This window comes from Anser anser, assembly GCF_964211835.1.
Source record: "Anser anser genome assembly, chromosome: 4".
NCBI classification, from domain to species: Eukaryota; Metazoa; Chordata; class Aves; order Anseriformes; family Anatidae; genus Anser; species Anser anser.
The window spans coordinates 78,745,209-78,766,784 of NC_139724.1; the positions used below are offsets into that span (position 1 = coordinate 78,745,209).

General features: G+C 58.2%; 2 protein-coding genes across 9 annotated transcripts; one reads left to right on the forward strand and one right to left on the reverse strand.

Moving 5' to 3' along the window:
* Position 1: 1 nt before the first annotated feature.
* On the reverse strand, positions 2-10,255 carry AUP1 (AUP1 lipid droplet regulating VLDL assembly factor). 4 transcript variants are annotated; one of them, XM_083832959.1, is made up of 12 exons: positions 10,099-10,255; positions 9,682-9,819; positions 9,068-9,218; positions 7,963-8,150; positions 7,804-7,876; positions 4,754-4,827; positions 3,772-3,838; positions 3,080-3,185; positions 2,605-2,760; positions 2,266-2,426; positions 1,972-2,060; positions 3-188 (listed from the first exon to the last, which is right to left on the reverse strand). In XM_083832959.1, the coding sequence occupies exons 1-12, from the start codon at positions 10,146-10,148 to the stop codon at positions 140-142; spliced, it is 1,302 nt and encodes a 433-aa protein (XP_083689085.1). In that variant the 5' UTR covers positions 10,149-10,255; the 3' UTR covers positions 3-139. The 4 variants fall into 4 exon arrangements, with proteins under 4 accessions (XP_083689087.1, XP_083689085.1, XP_083689086.1 ...); XM_083832961.1 differs by lacking the exon at positions 9,682-9,819 and having other exon boundaries at positions 2-188; positions 10,099-10,227; XM_083832960.1 differs by lacking the exon at positions 3,772-3,838 and having other exon boundaries at positions 4,759-4,827.
* Positions 10,256-10,394: 139 nt separating this feature from the next.
* On the forward strand, positions 10,395-20,183 carry HTRA2 (HtrA serine peptidase 2). 5 transcript variants are annotated; one of them, XM_083832967.1, is made up of 9 exons: positions 10,653-11,002; positions 13,502-13,706; positions 13,773-13,967; positions 14,214-14,246; positions 14,678-14,786; positions 15,454-15,489; positions 15,584-15,653; positions 19,395-19,490; positions 19,810-20,183. In XM_083832967.1, the coding sequence occupies exons 1-9, from the start codon at positions 10,668-10,670 to the stop codon at positions 19,973-19,975; spliced, it is 1,245 nt and encodes a 414-aa protein (XP_083689093.1). In that variant the 5' UTR covers positions 10,653-10,667; the 3' UTR covers positions 19,976-20,183. The 5 variants fall into 5 exon arrangements, with proteins under 5 accessions (XP_083689094.1, XP_083689092.1, XP_083689093.1 ...); XM_083832968.1 differs by lacking the exon at positions 14,214-14,246 and having other exon boundaries at positions 10,395-11,002; XM_083832969.1 differs by lacking the exon at positions 15,454-15,489.
* The last annotated feature ends 1,393 nt before the right edge of the window (positions 20,184-21,576 follow it).

The following is a 21,576-nucleotide window of genomic DNA, read 5'->3' on the forward strand; positions in this document are numbered from 1 at the left end:
ACGCCGCCGTTTGCTTCCACCGCCGTTTTATTGCCGCCGCCGCCCGGCCCCGCCGCGCCGGGCTCGGGCACTCCCGGGCCGGGCCGCGCCCCCCAGCCCCGCGCCGCCGCCGGTCCCGGTCCGGTCCCGTCCGCTCCGCTCAGGGGCTGCCGCCGGCCCGCGCCGCGCCGTGCTTCTCGGCGAACCTCCTGCGGGGAAAGCGCGGTCAGGGACCCGCTGAGACCAGCGGCGCCCCGCCACCGGCACGGCCCCGGCCCGGCCCGCAGCCCCCCCGCCGCCGGGAGGCTCCGCACAGCAACCGGTGCGGGGCCGGGGGCGGCCCCGGGGCGGGGCGGGTCGCGCCGCGGGAGCCCCGCACAAAGGCGGGCAGCGCCCCCCGCCAGCAGCCGGCCCCGGGCTCGGCGGCGCCCGGCCGGGCCGCGGCTGAGTAACGCCTCGGGCCGGCCCCGAGAGCCCCCGGGGCCCCGCAGGGCCGCGAGGCAGAGCCCCCAGCCCCGGGTTCTGCCCCCTCCGCGGTCAGGCCGCCGAGGGGCACGGCCGCCCGCCCAGCTCCCGCTGCGCCCCCCCTTCCTCTCGAAGCCCGGAGCGGCCGAGGCTGGCCGGGAGCTCCGAGGGTCACCTCGTGCGGCCCCCGGCAGGCAGGGCCGCCGCGGCACCGAGGAGCGGAGAGCGCTGCGAGGCAGGCGCCAGAATGAGCTTTCCTTTCAGAAAGGCGGACCTCTTTGAATTCCTGGTGACAATGAGCTACCTGCAGTTATGTAGGACCAACCCTTTACGTAAGGGCACTTGGAATTTGCCTAGCTTCAACATCCAGTCACGGGAATTTCCTAAACTATCTCTAGTAGGGAGAAACTGATGCAGAGTCGTAAAGCCATAGGATCTCCAAGGTTACACTGATCCCTGAGTCTGCAGAACCTTCTCATGAGCACTCTGGAGCAAAGCTCAGTGCTACACCTGAGCTCGGCACCAGACGGAATCTCCCCTTTACTGCATGACCCTACTGATCAGGGACCTCACCTCGTAGCGGTTGGCCTTTTATCACTCTGGCCTGAACCAAAGGCTCTGTTATCTGTACCATCTTCTAAGGAGTCAGCCAGGCTCACCTGGAGACACCTAGACACCAAGACACCATTGGTTCTGCTGGAAGCTTATTCCACTGATTAATGGATTTCCTTCTCAGAAACAAGCCTACAACTTCTAGGCATTAGTTACTATTCTGCTTTTCTCTGCCAGATTAAAGAGCCTGATTCCTTCACCCAGAAAGATAATTACATATAGTGAGCCGGCTCATTTACAGTAAATTTAACAGACTTCACTTCCCCTCATATTATTTTGTGGCTCCTCTCCAAACTCATCCTGAATTTTCAGTATCTTTTCTAAAAAAAAGTACCGCATGTCAGAATTGGACACTCATCCCAATACTTGCCTCATCCAGACCACGCACAGAGGTCAGACTCACCCCGTTCTCTGTTAGCATTCTCCAGCTACACTGAGGAAGATTAATTACACTATCCCTGTTGCCAAACAGCAAGCTTCTTTTCTAAAACGAGCATTCCGCAGCATCAGTACTATTTGCAACAAAACCTATAGTCTCACAATGACTTCTATCCCTCAAATCTGTTACACCAAAGAACAAAATCCCCCCCCCCCCTTTTTTTTTTTCTTTTGCTAAGCCTCATTCCTCAGAAACTGTGCTTCTGGCAACCAGCTTCTATCCCACCCAGTCCCCACAACCAGAAGCCCGGTGACAGTCCAGGAGACCCGGTGTTTCCCAGGAACAGCAACGGGCTACACGCTTGGAAGTGGTGAAGCAGGCAAACACCGGCCTCCTCTCTCCTTCAGCATGGTTCACTGCCCCAGCCCCAGCCCACCTCGATCCAGAGAAGAACAGGTCCCTTGGCACAGCAAAGGCCGAGCCTTGCTTGGGGCGTACCCTCCTGGGGACAGGGCGGGTAGGGGGCCGATGCTCACCTCCTGGCATAGTCGTACAGCGCTCGTTTCCGCTCCTGCAAGGACAGGTGCCGCTCCACCGGGGACTTTGCGAATTGCTTTGTAGCTGGCTGGAACAGAAAACACAAGAGTCATCGGGGGACAGTCAAAGCCAGGAAACCTCCTTATTGGCCCTGTAGGCATCCAGCATGCCAATTTGGTCTCCAATTTAAAACGCCCGGTTCCCCTGACATCACGGCTAGTTCCAAACACAGGCCATTGTGCTCTGGCCGCAAGCTGTCAGAGCAGGGGGAGCGTTACAACCACCAAAAGTACCTTGGAAGAAGGCACAGCTACGGAGCCCTGGATGCCAGAAGCAGCTGCAGCCTGAGAGGTAGACGGGGCAGGCGGGTCAGCACCAGCCTCACTTTCAGGGAAGAAGGGCACTCTCCCCTCCAGCAAGTTGGCAATGGTGGTGTCCACACAGTTCGTTTGGGCTGTAGGAACACAGAGGATGTGTCAGATAGGAAGTTGAGTTTCCAGACCGTAGCACGTTCTTGCTGCCATCACGCTCCACAGTGCAGCAGGGACAAGGGTTTCTGCTTTCAGGTATCACGGAGACGTGGCAGGGAAGGTGATCTCGTGTTCCTGCTAATACCCGAGGCCTGTGCTTACCCAGGTCTGTCCTGATGACCTCCAGAGGCACATGAGGCAGCACCTCCTTGACCCGCTGAGCCATTGCTGTGATCCGCACATCCTCAGGAGCAAAGGACCCAATGCCAGGCAGGCTGGAAGGCAACCTGGGCCTGGCTGCCAGAGGCTGGCTCGAGGCTGCAAGAGAAAGAAGAGTGGGCACAAGAAGGCGTCCTATAGGTACACGGCCGTCACGTTGCACCAGCTCCACTTCCTCTGTGAACGGGGGTGATAAGAAAGCAGGACCCCCAGCACACCACCACCACGTCTGTGCTGAGGAGTGGCGATCCTCCCCTTACCGCTAGCAACACCCCCAGCCTAGAGCACGCAGGTACCCCCGTCCCTTGGAGGATGTCACGCCTCTTCTCCTCTGCCACCACGTGTAAGTCACCAAGAGCAGACTGAGGCTTCCCCGAAGGCAGAGCCTAGGCAGCCATTCCACAGCCTGGACACCTACCTGGGGCAAAGCGGAGAAGCGATGTGTGTCTCAGCCTCTTCATGTGTTCAGCTTTATCTGCTGCAGTGAGCCGTGTGGATACCACACCCAGCTCCACGGCCAAGAGCTGCAGAAATGTAGAGAAGAGTCACATGTACACGACACACAACACGCACGACCCAGGCGCTCTCATCTTGCAGGGAGTGTGTCAGATGTACAGGTCGGCTTGGAGCCACACTGAGGGGGCAGAGGACAGGGAATTGATTTCTGCAGGGCCTCAGTGATGCATTTCAGTGTTGCATGGAGCACATGAAGGACTGGGAGTATGCAATATCATCCTGCCAAAACAGGCTGACACGGAGATTCAAGATCTTTGGTACAGGAGCTATGATGTACCCAGCACTAAAGGGAAAGGTGGAGAAACAACCACTGTTTATTTGTGATATTATGAAAGGGGAGTTCTTAGCATGAGGGCTTTGAGCTACATAGGGAGACCCTTGATAACTGGCAGAAAGGATAAATGGGGGATGGCAAGTAGGCCATGGAAAAACTGAATAATTATAAGGGGCGATAAACACAGGCCGGAGTTCCCATCACACAAACAACACCCATCCAGAAATGCTCTTTGCAACTCTCCTTACACCCCACTCTCCTCTGCGACCATCCCAAATCGCAGCAGTCCTACACATCCCTCTCCCACATCATCCTCCTACCTCCTGAACTCGGAGCGCAAAATCCTCACTCAGTTCTTCAGCTCGTCTGGGGACAGACGGCATCCACCTGAATGGGGACAACAGCACTGGGCTGACTGCTTCAAGGGGTGCCGGGGGAGCCAGCCCCATCCGGGATCAACAGTGCAACGGCGTGATCCCCACCTCAGCTCTCCCTGCTCACCCCACCTCTCTTCCCACGAGACGAGCGTCAAACCTTACCACCAGCATACACATCAGGGGCAAGGCATGACCCAGAGGACAAAACCGGCTCATCTGATCTTTATGAACGCTCAAGCGTAACATGCAAGGTATCTCCTAATAAAGATCCCAGGGAGGCCCCAAATGAGGAGACGCTGCCATTTACATGGGAGTAGAAAACACATCAGCAAGACACGAGCCCGATGCAGCTGGCTTTTCTTTACTGAAGAAACGTTAAAGACTTTTCTTTACCGAAATACCCCAGCCCCTAAGTGCACACTGGAAGGAATTCATCTCCAAGCCCCTTCAGCTGCCTCCAGACCCTTATTACACCAAAGCGAATCAGACCTGTCTGGGGCCCCGGTGAGCCTGGACTGTGTCTGAACCACCTCTGCAATTCACAAGGCATTGCAGGGAAGAGACAGATGCTAGAGGACTGAGCTGCTTGCAGGGCGTCACCCATGCGACACCCTGAGCAGCCCGGGGGTGAATTACAGCAGAGGATCTAACTTCAGAAATATACCCAGCAAACTTGAAATAAAAGCCCCGTGAGATTCATCTCCTTCACCAACTGAGAGCAGGAACTGAGAGCCCTCTCCACTTCAGAAGCTGGCTGAAAGGACCTGGCACAGAACAATAATGCTGAACAAAGCCATGCTGTGATCCCACAACGAGGGTGCACGTTAGTGCATACCAGAAGACCTCTTACTATGGTCGCAAAAAGTCAGGCTCTCTGCCCACCCTAAACCCTGCCCCAAATGCAAGAGAGAGAGAGAGATAGTACCTTACTTGATAAACTGTGAAGGGAACAAAGAAGGTCCAGAGCAGCTCTGTAATCCAGGAGGAGTCAGCCACACTCTGGGAAAAAGAGCACAATGAGGTTATGGCCCAAAAAACATGAGCTACTCAGGTCTCCCTCGGGGAAGCAGGCGGGCAGAGCAGAGCTAAGGCCTGGCAGTGGGGGACGGACGCGCGGGCAGAGATGCAGATGAGTGGGCAAGAGAGAAGGACAAACCCAGAGCACAGTGAGGGCAAGCCCCAGGGCAGATTCACCTTCATTAGCCCTCGCCAGACAGAGCAAGAGAGTCAATGTTCACTGCTCCAAGTCATCTTTTCCTCCCACGAGGACAGCAAGATTTTCACTCAATATCCCCACGTTCTCTAAAGGACCGTGCCCTTAGAAAGGACTGAAAATGCTTTAAGACCTATTAACGCTCCCTTAGAATCACGATGGGAATCATACGCTGATGGGAACAGCCCGCGTAATGTCTCAGCTCCCACAAGCTCGCTCTCTCCATTTGCAATTTGCATTGTGAAGTTTTAAGAACGACTCTTCTCTTTGAAGATAAATCATTAAAGGCAAGCTGTAATTCATTACTGCCTTCCTATTTCCGAAAATTAGTAAATAACCTTTTCCCTAAGAAGGACTGCGATGCCTGCCAGAAGACAGCGGCTGAGCAGTGTCACAGGTGCACGGAAGCAGAGGGCTCTCCGCCCTTCTCAGCTGGACACAGCCTGCTCAGACTCGGGAGCTGGTCTGACCGTGAGCACACAGCCAAACTGAAGAGCCCCAGAGAATCCTTCCAACCTAAACTTTTCAATGATTCTAATGAATTTGCTATCAAATGGACACTGTTTCTAGGATTTCTGTAGTTGGTTACTTTTATCCCGCAGGTGACCAAACTTTCCACAAGGTGGTGGAAACAACATCTCAAAGTCTACAGCCAGTAACGTAGCTCCCTTGGCTGCTTCTGCCTGTGACTTCATCCTCTACCAAAGCATCATAGCTCCAAGACAGGCCTTGCACCTGGTTTACTCAACAGCCTGGAAAAGGTGCTACAAATGAGAGAAGCTCAGAAACCACAGCCACCAAGGGTAAAACAAAGAATTCATCTCCTGAATAAACAGATTTGAGATCTAAGAAGCCTGAAATCAAAAGCCTTATAGTGATCCCAAGAGCCAGTCTTCAAAGTAACACTGCCGTGTGCCACAGAGCGACACCGTCCCTTCAAGGTTCCAGCCAACTGCAGCTAGAGAAAATTGTTTCCTAAACCCTGCTTTGGGGGTTTGCTCAGACTGGTGTCTGCGTGTCTCTGTGTATGTATCAGATGAGTAGCTAAGCAAGCGTTCTGTACAGCACTGATCGAACCATCCCAAGCATCCCATCTCCAGTCCCGAGAAATTTCTGATGATTTAAAATGACGTAAGAAATCCACTGGGATTTACTTAGCCAATTTGTACGAAGGGCAAAAAATCCTACTTAGCTTCTGAAGGTAAAAATCTGAGCCAAGAAATTACTATAGCCAGCATCTTCAACAAACAAGCGGTTATGTACACGTTGTTCTCCCTAACGTTCATGAAGGAAAAAGATGGACAGACAAATCTAAAGATTTCCCTACAACTTGTCACATTTCACAGAATTTCTCAGAGGAATCAAAACCATAACAAGATAACACATTCATCACAAACAACCCAGGACAGGGCATCTGTCCCACCTCACTGAAGTAGTCATTCAAAAATTTAAAGAATCATCACTGTTAGAAAACTACCTCTTAATCCCAAATTGAACTTGTGTATTAACAGTATCTAGTTTCAGCACCTGCAAAGATTGCTGCTGTGTTTTGTCAAAAAAATACAATAAAATTCTCACTCTTAAGCCACTTCTCCACTGTGCGAGCAGCTATCCTCAATCTCTCTGCCTTATCTCCGATAAGCTGATTAAGCTGAATGCCTTCAAATCCCGGTCCGTGGATTCTGCACCACGCTTACAGCCTTCCTGAGCTCTCTCTAGTAGTCCCACTTTCTTGGCAGCAGGGTTACCAGAGCTTCGCAGACTACTGAGGCAGCAGTTGTCACCATTGCACGTGTGCAGCTGACACCATTTCCTTGCTATACCAGCTATTCCTCTTGTTGTGCATCCACAGGCCGTGTTAGACTTGTGAGTAACAACGGGATAGCCTCAGTGACCCAGCTTGTTTGTTATTCACTAACCCAAATCGTACCAGCAAGAATCTCAATATCGTGGTCTACAACACGGACAGGAGCACTAAACAGCAGGTGACAAAGAGCTAATTGCTAACAGAACCTCACTTGAAGAATACCTGCCTGCTGAGGTTCCTCTATGGGCAGTGATGTTTTGTGACCTGCTGGCAAGTGGCTTTAAACCTGTTTGGTGCATCCTGCCAGCTTAAAAAGATGAAAATGGAAAACCCAGTGAAGCGTCTGACCAACATAAACCAGGTGTTTTAATCAGGTAAGCCCATAAGCCACATCAAGAAGTAAGAAATTCAACACAATCTCACTGTAAATAAGATGAGAGCAGTTTCACTGCAGTCTGTTTAGCAGCAGTAGCATTCCCGTCATGAACTTTGCCACCTTTCTGAAGCTAACATTGCATCACATCACATATCCGCACTTAGGAGGCATGAATTCAAGAACCTGATTTGGAGAGCCTTGCAAAACTTTCAGTACGTCATTCAGTCTCTAGGGGGGCTGCAGTTCTTTCAGAACATTTTCATAGAAGGGAACTAACCAAGAGGGTGTAAGACGCTGATGGCCATGGGAGCCAGATGGCAGATTGTTAGACAGCCAAGCCACTAAGAATGTCTATCAAAACTGAGCGTAACTAAAAGAATATCGATTTAGTTAGCTCAAGTTCTCCAGAAAAGGCAGCTGAAAAGCAAACTGCAAACATGAGCAGCTCATCCCAGGATGACAGGGAACCAGGCCAGGCTGCACTACCCACAGCCTTCAAAGCAGAAGCAAAGTCAGCGACACCACGGACACCTCACACAGCTTCCAGAACTCCTCCTTGCCCAGCACCACCAGACTCACCACGGTGATCAAAGGCCTCTGAACCTGTAGGGCAACTGGTTGCACCACGTCCAAGATCGAGAACGGCCACGAGCTGAAAAGGAAGAGGACAGCTGCCAGTGAACCCCAAAGCTGAAAAACCCCGAAGACAGGTGCTGCAGGATCGCTCGTTCCTAGCACCTGAAGCGGAGCAAGCCGGCCCGGCCGTTGGTGGCAGCCTCCTCTGGGAAGAGCAGCAGCGGCGGGTTCTCTCTGTGCGACGAATACGCCTTCAGGGAATCCACCAGCTCTGCTCGGCTGCCTGTCACGCCCAACTCCATGAACCCCCGTGACCAGCAGATGAAGCCAGGAGCACCATTCAACGCAGGCTGCAGGGAAGGACAAGAACAGGGAAGAAATGACACCCTGTCCTCCCTTCAAGGCCTACTTTCTCAGGTGATAATAGGAGACAAAGCTTCTGCTTATTAGCAAAACTGCCTCTGGGGGCTGAGGGAGCAACCTATACGCTAAAACTGCCAGCAGCAGAGAACAAGCTACCGCCAGGCTTCAGTGGCGGCTCGGGCCCCAGTTTCCTGGGAATTTGATTCCTGATCCTCGGTTCAGATCGTATCCCATCCATCTGAGAAACAAACTGCTTCCTGCCTCGGGCGACAGCCACATTCCCCACGTTTTCTCTAGGAGCTCCCAAGATGCTTGGTGAAGGATATACTGCTTCCAAGAGTTACTTTTCTCCAGGTAAGGACCAAATCTACTGCCATTCAGGACATATTATAGCAGTTAACTCCCAGACACATTTGGAGCCTATGGATTCAGGAACTCCATGCACAGGAAACTTCATAAGAATGCAGGGAAAGTTACACAGCTGCCAGCCCACCACAACAACCCGAGCACACTGTCCTGCTTGGGCGCACCTTCTCTCAGCGCTGCCTGTGCAGGGCAGCCAGCACCCAGACGCAGCACCCAGCGCTGTGAGAAAAGCCCACGGCCGACCCTGCTTCTGACACCACCTACCCCAAGGGCCACAAAAAGATACAGATGCCGGAAAAGGCCCACTCTCAATAAAATCCCTCCCCACTGTAACCCTCACCAATTCCTCTTGCCCCTCACCTTGTTTCGGTTTTTCATGCAAGCATGAAACCGAGCCACAGGAAATAAAGAGTCATGGCTTGAACAGTCCTAGATTAACCCACAAGAACGGAAAAGACTCGGGGCAGTACCTGAATTCTGAAACAGCTCATGCAGAGATGTTTCCAGACCCACCAAGCTGTGGCTCTGCGTTACTCACCGTATTGCATGAGGTCAGGAGATTGATGACATTGTGATCGAATTGTGTCACGTGGTTGGCAATGTACACCTGCACACTGACATCGCGAAGCCGGGGATCGCTTTGCTGCACAAACAATCCCAGCACTGAGCACATCACACGTACAATAAACCTACAGGTGAGAAAAAGGGTTTCCTCAAGTCCTACAGTCTGAGCAACAGCTGTCTCAAAATACCCTACAAACAAGAAGCTAGGAACTTATGTGATATAGAAAAATACGCTGGTACAAAATGGTAACGACGTGGCAAATATATGGGACAGGAGTTGTTAGGGGGCTGCAGCTGGAGCCAAAAGCTGCCCGCAGAACTACAGCACACAACACGGGGCAGCAAACCACGCAGCCTCCTAGCAGGACGTCCAGCGATCCACGTGCTTCCGATTGAACCTTGAGCACACAAGAGGCAATTGCCAGCTTTGATCTTGGCAGAGGAAGCGCCTTTGTGTGTCCCTGGGACAAAATGTTCTTAAATCTCCGCCTCCCTGTAAACCTCCGCAGCTCAGGCCCCCAGAATGGGCGCCCCCCCAGCCCCACCGGGTGCACCGCACCGCCCCCGGGGCGAGCCGGGCTCACGCACCGCCGCACGACGCTGTCGGGCAGGATGCAGCTGACCAGGAAGACGTGCAGGCCGATGAAGAGGCGGAGGACGAGCAGGCAGAGCCCCACGGGCGCGTAGAGCAGCAGCGCCAGCAGCAGGAACCCGTCGGTCGGCAACCTGCGGGGCACAGCGCAGCGCCCGTAGCCGGAGGGCGGCGGGGCGGCCCGCGGCACGGCCGGGTCGCACGGCGGCACCCCCGGCGGCACCCCCGGCGGCACCCCCAGCCGCCCGCCCGGGACACCCCGTACGGGGCCCACCCCGCGGGGCCGGGCGAGACCCCCGGCCCCGGCCCGGCCCCCGCCCCCCCGGGACGCCCCTTCCCGCCGGGCGGCCCCGGGGGCGCCCCACGGTTCCCGCAGCGGAGCCCCAGCGGCACCCGGCGCCCCCAGCGCTCACCGGTGCGAGTCGAAGAGCCGCTCGGGGCCCGGCGCCGCGCCCGGCTCCATCCCCACGCGCTCGGGGCCTCAGCGCCTCCCGCCGCCCGCCGCCATCTTCCGCCGCCGCCCGCCCGGCCCGCGCGGGGCAGCCTGGGAGGGGCGGGGCTGTCCCGGCGTGCACCGCGCCGGCGCTCCCCCCCCCCCCTTTGCCGGGGCCCCGGCGCCCGGGGAGGAGGCTGCGCGTCGGGCAGGCCTGGAGAGCTGCTGCGCCGCACGGCCCGGCCCGGCCCGGCCCGCCCCACGCTGCCGGTACCGGAGCGCCCTGCGGCGGGACTACCCGTCCCGGCAGGCCTGCCGGACTGAGAACTACAGCTCCCGGTGTACCCCGCGGTGGCACGGCACCTCCCGGCAGGCCTGCCGGGCTGAGAACTACAGCTCCCAGCGCGCCCCGCGGCGGGACTACCCGTCCCGGCAGGCCTGCCGGGCCGAGAACTACAGCTCCCAGCGCGCCCCGCGGCGGGACTACCCGTCCCGGCAGGCCTGCCGGGCCGAGAACTACAGCTCCCAGCGCGCCCCGCGGCTGGCAGCATGGCGGCGCTGGCGCGGTGGGCGCGGGCCGGGCCGTGGGCGGGCGCGGCGCGCTGGGGCCGGGCGCTGTGCGGGGCCGCCGGGACCCCGCCGCCGCCCCCCCCCCCGCCGCCGCCGCCACCTCCCCCCGGCGGGCGCCAGGCGCTGGCGGCGGCGCTGGGCGCCGGGGCGGCGGCGCTGGTGGTGCTGTGGGCCCGGCAGGCCGAGGGCCGCCCCCCCGCGCTGCGCGCCGCCGTGCCCGCCCCGCCCGCCTCGCCCCGGGCCGCCTTCAACTTCATCGCCGACGTGGTGGAGAAGACGGCGCCGGCCCTGGTCTACGTGGAGATCGTGGGCAGGTACCGGTCCCCGCCGGGGCGGGCCGGGCGTGGGGGGGCCGCGGGGCACCGGGGCGGCCGCGGGGCACCGGGGCGGGGGCGGCTCGGGCGCGGCGCCGGGAGGGCTCTGAGCGGCGTCCGGGAGCGGAGCCCGGCGGGGCTGGGGCGGCTCGGGGGTCCCTTCCCTTCCCCCCGGGAGGCCGTGACCCGGCGGCTCTGGCGCTCTGGGGGCTGCCGCGGCTCCCGCGGGGCCCGGCCCCCAGCGCGTCTCAGCACGGCCCCGCTGCGCAGGGCTGTGCCCCGGCCGGCGCCGGGCTCTCGGCGGTTCCTGCCTCGCGAGGCCCCTCCGGCGGCCGCTCTGCCCCTCGGCCCGCTGACCGCCCCCTGGCTGCGGGGTGCAGCGTGCCGCCGGCCCGCCGTCCGCGAGCAGGGGCGATACCTGGCGTCAGCCCCTCTGTCGGGCCCCGAGGGGCGGTGTTAGCACCCCGCCGCCGGCTGGGCCTTGGACTTGGCGGTCCAGCCGCTTTGCCATCCGTAATAACCGGTCATCAGCCCAAACGCCCCCTGTGCAGGTACCTCGCTGACGGCCTCCTTAACGTTAAGACAGTCGGTGTCCACTGCTGTCCCCTCATCCGCACGGCCACTTGTCACGGAAGCCGGTCAGGCTGGCCACATGTGGTTTGACTTCAAGTCTGCTCTGCTGCGCTCAGCCCCCTTCTTGCCTATCACGTGCCTGGAGGTGGTTCCAGGAGCACTCGCCCTACAGCCTTCCCAAGGACAGGGTGAAGTTGGCTGGCCTGCGCTTTGGTCGTGGTATTCTTGAAGGCTGTTGTGACGTTTCTCTCTTCCCAGCCATTGGGAGCCTTCCTTAGACACTGGGACTTTTTGGAGAGCACCGACAGCAGACTTGCAGGGACACCAAGCTGGGGGGAAGCGTCGATCTGCCGGAGGGTAGGGAGGCCCCGCAGAGGGACCTGGACAGGATGGGTCGATGGGCAGAGGCCAAGGGGATGAGGTTCAACAAGGCCAAGTGCCGGGTCCTGCACTTTGGCCACAATAACCCCATGCAGCGCTACAGGCTGGGGGCAGAGTGGCTGGAAAGCTGCGCGGAGGAAAAGGATCTGGGAAGGTTGATCAATGCTTGGCTGAACATGAGCTGGCTGTGTGCCCAGGTGGCCAAGAAGGCCAATGGCATTCTGGCCTGTATTAGAAATAGAGTAGCCAGCAGGAGCAGGGAGGTGATCATCCCCCTGTACTCAGCTCTGGTGAGACCGCACCTCGAGTACTGTGTTCAGTTCCAGGCCTCCCACTACAAGAAAGACATCAAGGCCAAGCAGTGTGTCCGGTGAAGGGTCTGGAACACAAGTCCTGTGAGGAGCGGCTGAGGGAACTGGTGTTGTTTAGTCTGGAGAAGAGGAGGCTCAGGGGAGGCCTCTTTGCACTCTACAGCTACAGCTGTGGGGAGCTGGGGGTCGGCCTCTTCTCACGGATAACTAGCAATAGGACAAGAGAGAATGGCCTCGAGTTGTGCCAGGGGAGGTTCAGGTTGGAAATGAGGAGACATTTCTTCTCAGAAAGAGCGGTCAGGCGTTGGAATGGGTTGCCCAGGGACATGGTAGCATCACCGTCCCTGGGGTGTTTAAGGAAAGGTTGGACGTGGTGCTGAGGGACACTGAGGGGTCATTACTGCTGCAAAAACACAGCTTTGTTCCTCACAATTTAAGGGGGATGGTGGTAGAGGGGTGATCTTGGAGGTCTTTTCCAACCTCAATGACTCTATGGTCAGCCCGCCGCACCCTGTCTGGTCCCACGGGCTTGTCCACGTCTAGTTGGCTTCAGTGGTCCCCACCTGAGCTTTTGTGTCACGCTGCATTCCCACAGATACTGCCTCCTGGCACAGGAATTTGGGATTCCCGAGAAACAAGGCAAAAAAAGCACTGAACTCTTCAGACCTTTCTGGGTCTCCTGCTCCTGGGTCCCTCGCCCTACACCAAGCCCGTACTTTGCTGTTGTCTCTGCAGCAGACTGAGGGTTGTGCATGTCCCCCCCGAGTACCAAGGCGTGTGATTGTGAATCTGAAGAGGATGTACCCATCCCCTCCTAGCTGGTTCTTACCTGCTCCGAGGCAAAGCTCTGTGTTCAGGTTACTTCCTTCCCGAAGTCCGTGCCTGTTTTTCCTCCAAAACCTGCACTGTCCCGTGCAGCTCTCCGGTCAGGTGTGCTTCCCGCTGCGTCTCTGTGGGTCTCGTGGGGTTACGCCTTTGCTATCGTGTGTGCAGTCGTGGCTCCTCCTGCTTGTTCCCCCACTGCGTGCGCATCTGTGCAAACTCCTGAGATGGGTGCCTGTCAGGAGGACGCGAAGGAGCCCCCGCGTCGTGCTGCTGCCCAGGCACCTCCTCGCCGTCCCCTGCTGCTCTGCAGGCCTACCAGCCTGGGCCGCCCAGCCTGCCTGGACTCCGCCTGCTGCCCCAGGTCCCCTCCGGGTCCCCGCCACCCCCGTGACCTCTGCCCGCCTTGCAGGCACCCGTTTTCGGGCCGCGACGTGCCCATCTCCAATGGCTCGGGCTTCCTGGTGTCTCCGGATGGGCTCATTGTGACCAATGCGCACGTGGTGGCGAACCGGCGGCGCGTGCGGGTGAAGCTGGCCAGCGGGGAGCAGTATGACGCGGTGGTGCAGGATGTGGACCAGGTGGCAGACATCGCTACCATCAAGATCAAGCCCAAGGTGCGTGTTATTGCTGCAGAGGTGCTCCCTGGGCAACTCTCCGCTCACCCTCTTCCTCTCTTCCAGCGCCCGCTGCCCACCCTGCCCCTCGGCCGCTCCTCCGAGGTGCGCCAGGGAGAGTTCGTGGTGGCCATGGGCAGCCCCTTCGCCCTGCAGAACACCATCACCTCCGGCATCGTCAGCTCCGCGCAGCGCGGCAGCCGGGAGCTGGGCCTGGCCACCTCTGACATGGAGTACATCCAGACCGATGCTGCTATCGACGTAAGGGAGCTGGGGGGGGCGCGGCGGCTGGCACCCCTTCCCACTGCCCTCCCTGGGAAGGGCTCTGGGTGCCGTGAGGTCCGAGGAAGCTGGGCATGGAGGGCTGGGAGAAGGGGGTTTCTGGCTGGTGACCTGGCTGTTTCTTGGCCCGACCCCTGTTCCCTGGGCTCTGCCTCCTTGCTGAGGGCTGGGCTGTTTGAGGGTGTCTCTTTCATGGCCTGTTCACTGCTCTCTCTCCTGCTGCAGTTTGGGAACTCCGGGGGTCCCCTCGTCAACTTGGTAAGTTCTCCCACATGCGCACTGGTGGGCTCTGCCTCCTGGGGCTGGGCGCTCTCGGTGCGAGCGCTGCGCGGGTGCGCACAGCTGTCGGGAAGGAGGGATTGTGCATGCTCCAGGCTCCCTGAGGAGGGAGCAGGGAATGAGCCTAGGGTGGGAGCCCTGCTTGGTCCCGTTCAGCAGCTGCTCTGGGGAGCCCACACCGATGGAACTTGCATGGCAGAGCCAAACCCCGCCGTGGTGAGGCCAGCACGGCCGATGTTCTCAGGGCATGGGGAGGGTTGTGTGGCTGCGGCCTGTGGGGCCCGTCCCTGCCCAGCCGCAGGCAGGCTGGGGACGGATCGGGGCACAGGCAGGGCTCCAGGTTTGCGTGCTGCTTCCCCTCCTCTCCATAAAAGTGAGGGCTGGAGAACATCGTGCCCTTTTCTCTGCAGGATGGCGAAGTGATTGGAGTGAACACTATGAAGGTGACGTCAGGCATCTCCTTTGCCATCCCCTCAGACCGGCTGCGGAAGTTCCTGCAGAAGGAGGAACAGCGCAGAAGTGAGTGGGGTGCCTCCCTGTTCAGGCGTTGGGGGAAGGAGGGCAGAAGGAGGAGGGTGGAAGCGGGAAGCACTGGCCTAGCTGGACTCTCGGCAGTTCTTCAGAGAAAAGGGCGCACACAGCAGGAGGAAGTGTCGTGTGGGGGTAAGATTATTCCGCCTGGCATGAAGCAGTGAGCACTTTCACCAGGGGAGAGCTGTATGCCACTTCTGTGGCCACAGAGCATGAAAGTAACTGGCCCCAAGGAGGATGCTGGCCTGCTTCTGCTGCAGGTAAAGACTTTCAGAGTGTCCCAAGTAGCTTGCAGTTAAGTCCCCAAGGAGTAGGTGAGTGCACCGTTTCTTGATACTCAAAAAGGGGAAGGGTGACCCGGAACCTGGAGGCCACTTAGCCCTGTGGGTACTGCCAAGGTAAATAATGGAAACGCAAGTACAGAAGTCAACTGTATCATAAATGACAAGTGGTTAATTTAGTCCTGTAGAACAGCGCCTGGTTTCGTTCCTTAGTGTTTTTGATGATTTGTTTAATGCAGATTCTTGTTACCTGGTTCTTGTGTTAATGTTGTGGAGGGGTGCTCTCAGGCAAAACAGTGAGAACTCAAACCAAGAAAGCAAAGTGTGCAGTGCCTGTAAAGCTGCTAAATGGAACTGACGTTTTCTGTTGGTAGGGGATCAGAACCGCTCTGTGCGATGTCTGCCTGGAGGTGTGTGTGCTTTGTGATTCGCCTGGCTCGGCCCGGTGCTGCTTTGAGTGTGTCTGTTTGCAGCCCTGCCATTTGATGTCCCTTCCATCGGCAGGCTCTTGGTTCGGTAACGCGGAGACAAAGCGCCGTTACATCGGAGTGATGATGCTGACTCTTACGCCCAGGTATGTGTTCTGAGATCAGGGGCCGACAGGCCGGTCTTGTTGGGGTATGGTGACTGTGAGGGGATCTTCCAAACTAACTGGCAGTGCCAGTTTTTGGGAGGATTGTCTTTGCAGCTCGAGCATTTAAATTCTAAAATCTCTTTGCTGGTGTTGTGTTTAGACTGTAAGTTGTGTGTCGGGTAAATTAGAAGCCTGCAAATTTCTGTGCTTGTGACAGCGTGTGCAAGCAGATAAAAAGTCCCTAAGTCTACCACATCGGTGTCTTAATTGTCATTAGGAGGAGTTCTGCAGAGTGCCCTTGCAACGCCCTTGCCTGAATGAGCGGCCACCAGAAACGTGTAATTAGTAGGTGTTCATTGTGCCAACTCGTGCCAACTGACAGTTGCGATGAAAACGTTGGGCAGGTTGTGCTCTGTGCGAGGAGCGATCTGGCAGGTGGATTGCAGTGGTGCAGGAGCAGTTCTAGGATAGGGGACTTCCAGAATAAGAAACGGCAAGTTTGCCTGCAGTAGAGTTGAGTGTTTGGGGGAGGAGGGGAGGGTAGGAGAGCAGGCTGTGCTGGCACACACAGCATGGCTGCCTCCTGGAGGGCGCAGTGAGGGTCTGAGGTGTCAGGACGAAGCTGGGTGCTGCCTCTGGACAGAAATCACGGTCCTAACCGGTATGGCACTGGCAAGTGGGAAGATGACTTGCAAGTCTGAGACTCTTCACCCTCGCGCCTGTGGCTTGGGAAGGGCGCTGTGTTTCCTTTCCATCTTGAGATGCATCTCAAGAAATGCTCTGGTCAGCAAAGAGGACTGCAGACAGACAACCTGCGCGGGTCTGATGTGAGGGTCACCTGCTGCCCTTGCTTCTGCTGGTCCCCAAATCATACGAGCCAAACCAAGCACCCTGGGGCAGACGCTCTGCAGGCAGCGGCAGCTGCACCTTGCTGAGCACTGGGCGGCCCTGCACGGAGCATTGCTGCAGGCCCTGGGAGGGAACTGCTGCAGCTCTGTCTGGTCGCCTGCCTGTGGCCTCCTGGATGCAGCTGTCAGGAGAGCGCTGGATCTTCACTCTCATCTCTGAGCGATTTTCCTTTTCAAAGGCAGAGTGCCTGCTTTGCCTTCTTGGTTGTTGTAGCCACCTTTCAAGAGACTCCTGGGGCTCAGCGTGTTAGTGGGGTTGGTGCTTGCCACGTGCTTGGCAGAAACGCGTTTGAGGGCTGTGCTTCTGCCCTTGCTACAGCTCTGGTGGCTCCTCTGTGGTTGGTTGGGATTGTGGACTGGACGCCACGAGTGGTCTTGGTTCCTTGGGTGGCTTGCGTTGGCACACAAGCAGAGGAGGAGATGCGCAGCGCCTCTTGAATTTTGGGGCAGCAGGGTGGGCAGGGAACATTGTCAGCACCACTGGCGTGCCCAGCAGATGGTGCTGGTGCTCAGCACTAGAGCTGCAGCTGGTGCCCGAGGAGCAGGTGGGGCAGCTTGCTGCGGAAGGGGACACCATGTGGAACGGACTGCGGTAAGGGTTCATACTGCCAGCCGAAGGTGGGGCTCTGATCAGGGCAGAGCCCGTATGGGCACCCTGTTTTTTCCCATGAAAAGTCACTGCTGAGATTCACGTGGTTCTTTAGAGAGGAGAGAAAAATACAGCTAGGGAAGTGTCTTCTCAAATAATGTCTAGTATAGAGCTGGTGAGGGCCTGAGCTCCTGCTGTTCTGCCTTACAGCACGGAGTAAGTGAGGGCTGAGCAAAGGCCTTTGGAAACAGCAAAGGAAATAGCTGCTGACTGTTGGGAACAGGTTCTGCGTGAAACAGGAGCTGCTGGAGGACGTTACTAGAGAGATGTTAAAACATGGGTTGGTTCTTCGTGCTGCGTGTAGTAGAACTTGCTGATGTTGTAGGATTTAAAAGAGCAACCCTTACAGAAGCGAAGTCTTACTGGCTGTCAAATGCTCAGATGCAGCATTACAGCTCAGGAGCTTCCAGAGCAGGCAGCTGGGGGCCACAGGCAGCTGGGGAGGGAGCCACCTCATCTGCAGCAGGCGGTGCGGGAGATGGGGGGCGGTGCAGGCAGGCCCTTGATCTGACCGCGCTGCGTACCGGGGCTGGCTGGCAGGAGGTGATTTTCTTCACAGAATCTTGTATGAGGCTGTGTTTTGGATTTGTGACCAAAGCAGTGTTGGTAACACCAGTGCTTCAGCTATGGGCAGTGCACACACAGTACCAGGGCCGCCTCTGTTCCTCACACTGCTTCCCGCTGGGAGGGGACACGGCGGGGCCACCTGGCCCCAGCTGGCCGAAGGGACGGTGCAGGCCACACGGCGCTGTGCCCAGCAGTAAAACTGGGGGAGCTGCGCAGGGGCTGGCTGGGCGCCAGTCTGCAGGTGGGAGGCGGTGATACCTCTGCATCCCTTGTGTTTTTGTTTGCTTCCTTCTTTCTTCGCTTACTAACTTGTCTTGATCTCAACTCACAAGTTTTCTCGCTTTTGCCCTTCTGATTCCGTCCCCCCCCGGGGGGAGTGACTGAGCGCCCGGGTGGGGGCTCGCCTGCTGCCTGGGGCTGACACCCCACCGCAGCCTGGTACGGCCGCTCTTGGCATGAAGGCCCAAAACCATGGGTTTGTTATGTTTGTGGAGAGACCTGCCTAAGGGCACGCGTGGTTCTGTGTTAGTGACTGAGGTGAAGCAGACTGGTCGTGGTAAATACGCAGCTCACATCACATCGGCCATCCCGCTGACAGGACGAGGGGCACAAACTGAAACACGTCAGATTCCAGCTGAACGTAATAAATAACTTTTTTTTAACCGTTGACGGTGTTCAAACCCTGGTGCAGGCTGACTAGGGGTGTGTGGAGTTTCCCTTCTGGGAGACATCCAACACCGGACTGGACGCAGTCCTGAGCAGCCCATTCTGGCTGCCCCTGCTTGAGCAGGGTGTTGGACCGGGTGGCCTCTGGAGCACCCTTCTAACCTCACCCGTGCTGTGATACTGCGAAATCAAGAAGGGATCGCAACTCACAATGATCGGTGAGAAAGCACTGTGCAACAGTGGTTCGGCAAGAACCAGCGTAAAGTGGGGAGTCGTAGCTGGTGAAATGGGTCCCTGGTGGGGAGCAAGGAGCTGCGTGCAGGATTTTCTGGGGTTACAGTGGATCAGAGCCGATGCAGTATTTGAGAGAAGAGGGCAGTTCACACGATGCACAGTTGTGAGATCCAGCTGGAGTGCCGTGTCCGCTGCTTTCGGGAGCAGGTAGCATCCAGAGAGGTGCAGAATTTAGAACTAGGGTTAGAAAACCTGATCTGGAGGAACTGGTATTGTTTAGTCTAGACTCCAGAGAAGAGATGTAGACATACCTCTGCTTGACACATCTGGCAAAAGGAGGGGGCATAGCTTTTCTCCTGTGACCTATCTGCAGGAGAGAGAAGTGAAACTGCGGTAAGGGAGGTGCAGATCTGATACCAGGAAAAGCCGTCTGACGTGGGGCTGCTCAGGCATGGGGGGTGGATCACCAGACGCTGGGAGCCAGCTGGCAGCAGCTCTTGGTAGTTTCCAGCTCTCCCTGGAGTGTCCAGGACTTACATTCTCTCTAGCTTTTGACAGAAATATGGTGGTGTTTGGGTGCCCCCAGGGTTTGCAGCTGGTCACTTCTGCAGCAGCACAGAAGGAGAGGTTCTGCACCGCGTTCTTCCAGCCGTAGCTGGGCAGGAACCCTGCTCTGCTTCCCAGCTCCTTACGACGATGCTGATTTTCACTCTACAGCATCCTAGCTGAGCTGAAGCTACGTGACCCCAGCTTTCCCGATGTTTCCTATGGAGTGCTGATCCACAAAGTGATCATCGGCTCCCCAGCCCATCAGTAAGTGCTGACCTGTGCCTTGGGGGTTGGCTTAGGAGAGCAGGTACATAGGGTGGGATGTATGTAGCTCCGAGTGTTTCGCTGCAGAGCAGCAGGGGTTGGGCCATGCAGACCACTCAGTCTGCAGCAGAAGCTGACTGGTGGCTCTTGCCTGGGCTTAACATCCCTTTTGCCAAGCTAACTGTGGAGCTGGAGGAATGCCTGGCACAACAGCCCCAGCTTCCTGCAGTGCCTGGCTCTCCTTCCTTCCCGGAGGATGGAGCCGCAGACAAGCGTCTGCTTCGCCTGCTGTGTGCTCCTGACTTCCTTCTCCCTCCAGGGCAGGGATGAAGGCCGGCGATGTTGTGCTGGAGATCAACGGGCAGGCAACGCGCCGCGCAGAGGATGTCTACGAGGCAGTGCGGACACAGCAGAGCCTGGCCTTGCTGGTGCGCCGTGGTTATGACACTTTGCTGGTGAGCGTCATCCCCGAGGTCACGGAGTAGCCGTGCTGCAGCGCAAACTGCCGTGGGCGCTGGCTGGCGGTGCTGGCCGAGAGCCGAGGACACAGGACTGAGACACATCTGTGTGCCTGCTGGGGAGAGTCTGAGAGCTTGCGACGGACTGAGGGGCCAGGCAGGGGGCACGGCACTGGGATGGACTCGTGTGTGCAACCCCTCCCCTCCCTGCTCAAATAAAGCACTTTTCTAGGGAGCCGCTCGGTGCTGCATGGCCTCCTTCCCGTGGCGCGGGGTGTCCTGCATATAGCCTGGGAGTGGTGGGCCGTGTGGGACGCTGTCCCTCCTGTCAGTCCGCAGTGGTGGGCGGACCAGCAACCTCCCCCGTGCTGGGGGAGAAGTGTCCTAACACCCCCTCAGCACCTGCATGGGCTGTGGTCGGACTCCATAACGCACGGGTTCGCATCAGGCCGCGGCTCCTGAGGCCACCTTCTCTGCTGGTGAGAGTGGCCCTGGAGCTGTTGCAGGGCAGGGCTTTGCAGCGGATGGCTGTCACCACATCCCTCGCGTGCAGGCTGAGATGGGCCGGGGCAGAGCTCGCTGACGGGGCTGCTCCCACAAGGCCTCGGGGAGTGGGCTGATGTTTTCCAGGTCAAATCACTCCCATGTGGAGCATTGCAAAATGCTCCAGTGTCAGTGTCCGCATCTGCTCCTTGGACACAGCTCTCTGGATCGCAGTGAAAGGGTCTTCAATGTCACGGCCAAGCCAGCTTACGATCTGGCAGGAGTAGCACATCGCCAGCCCCGAGGTTCGGGAGAGCCCGTGAGAGGGCTGCGTGCGCCTTCTGGGCGCCGTCCCTCCTCCCTCCCTCCCTGGCCGGCATCTCTCTGCGCCAGAGCGCTGCGCTCCCACGCACACAGCGGCCCCTGGGGACCCGACGGGCCCTCTGTTGCCTGGCCACGCTCCCTCCCTCCCTGTCCTTTGCAGCTGGCGGCCAAGAGCCTGTCTGCGCTGGGAAGGAGCAGCTCAGGCCGTGCTCGCCTTCCTGGAAGAGCCCCGCTCCGCTCCAGCCCCAGCGCCCCTGCCAGCAGCTGTGGGAGGCAGGGAGCTGCTGCAGCTGGGGGGCTCTGGGGGGCCGGAGGGGCTGCGCCAGGGCCCTGCTCCAGCATCAGGAGCGCAAGCGTCCTGCCGGGCCGTGCCTGTGGAGGGGCTCCCGGGCCCTCGTGCACCCGTTATTTTTAGGAGATGAAGGAAGCACAGTTCCTTGGGGGTGCTGTGGCAGAGGGCGTCTCAAAGCACTGCTCCCTGCATGCCCGTGCCTCCCACGCGGAGAACAGGCCTCCTTTCAGGCTGGCCCTGGCCTCACCAGTGGAATTTGTTCCCCGGCAAGCCCCAGCCGCGGGGAGGGGCGGCCACTCGCAGGGGAAATAGCACAGACGTTTCTTGCATAGCTGTTCCGGCAGCGCTGACCGCAGCGCTTTCCAGGGCTGGAGCCAGGGCCTGCCCCGTGCCAGCTGCCCCTCTCCTCCCCTGGTCTGCCCCCAGCAGAGGCTGGAGCTGCTCCTCTGCACCGCTCAGACGCAGGCAGGGCCAGAGCCTCTGGCTGAAGGACAAGAGCTGCAGCAACTGAGGTGTCTTTCCCCCTTAC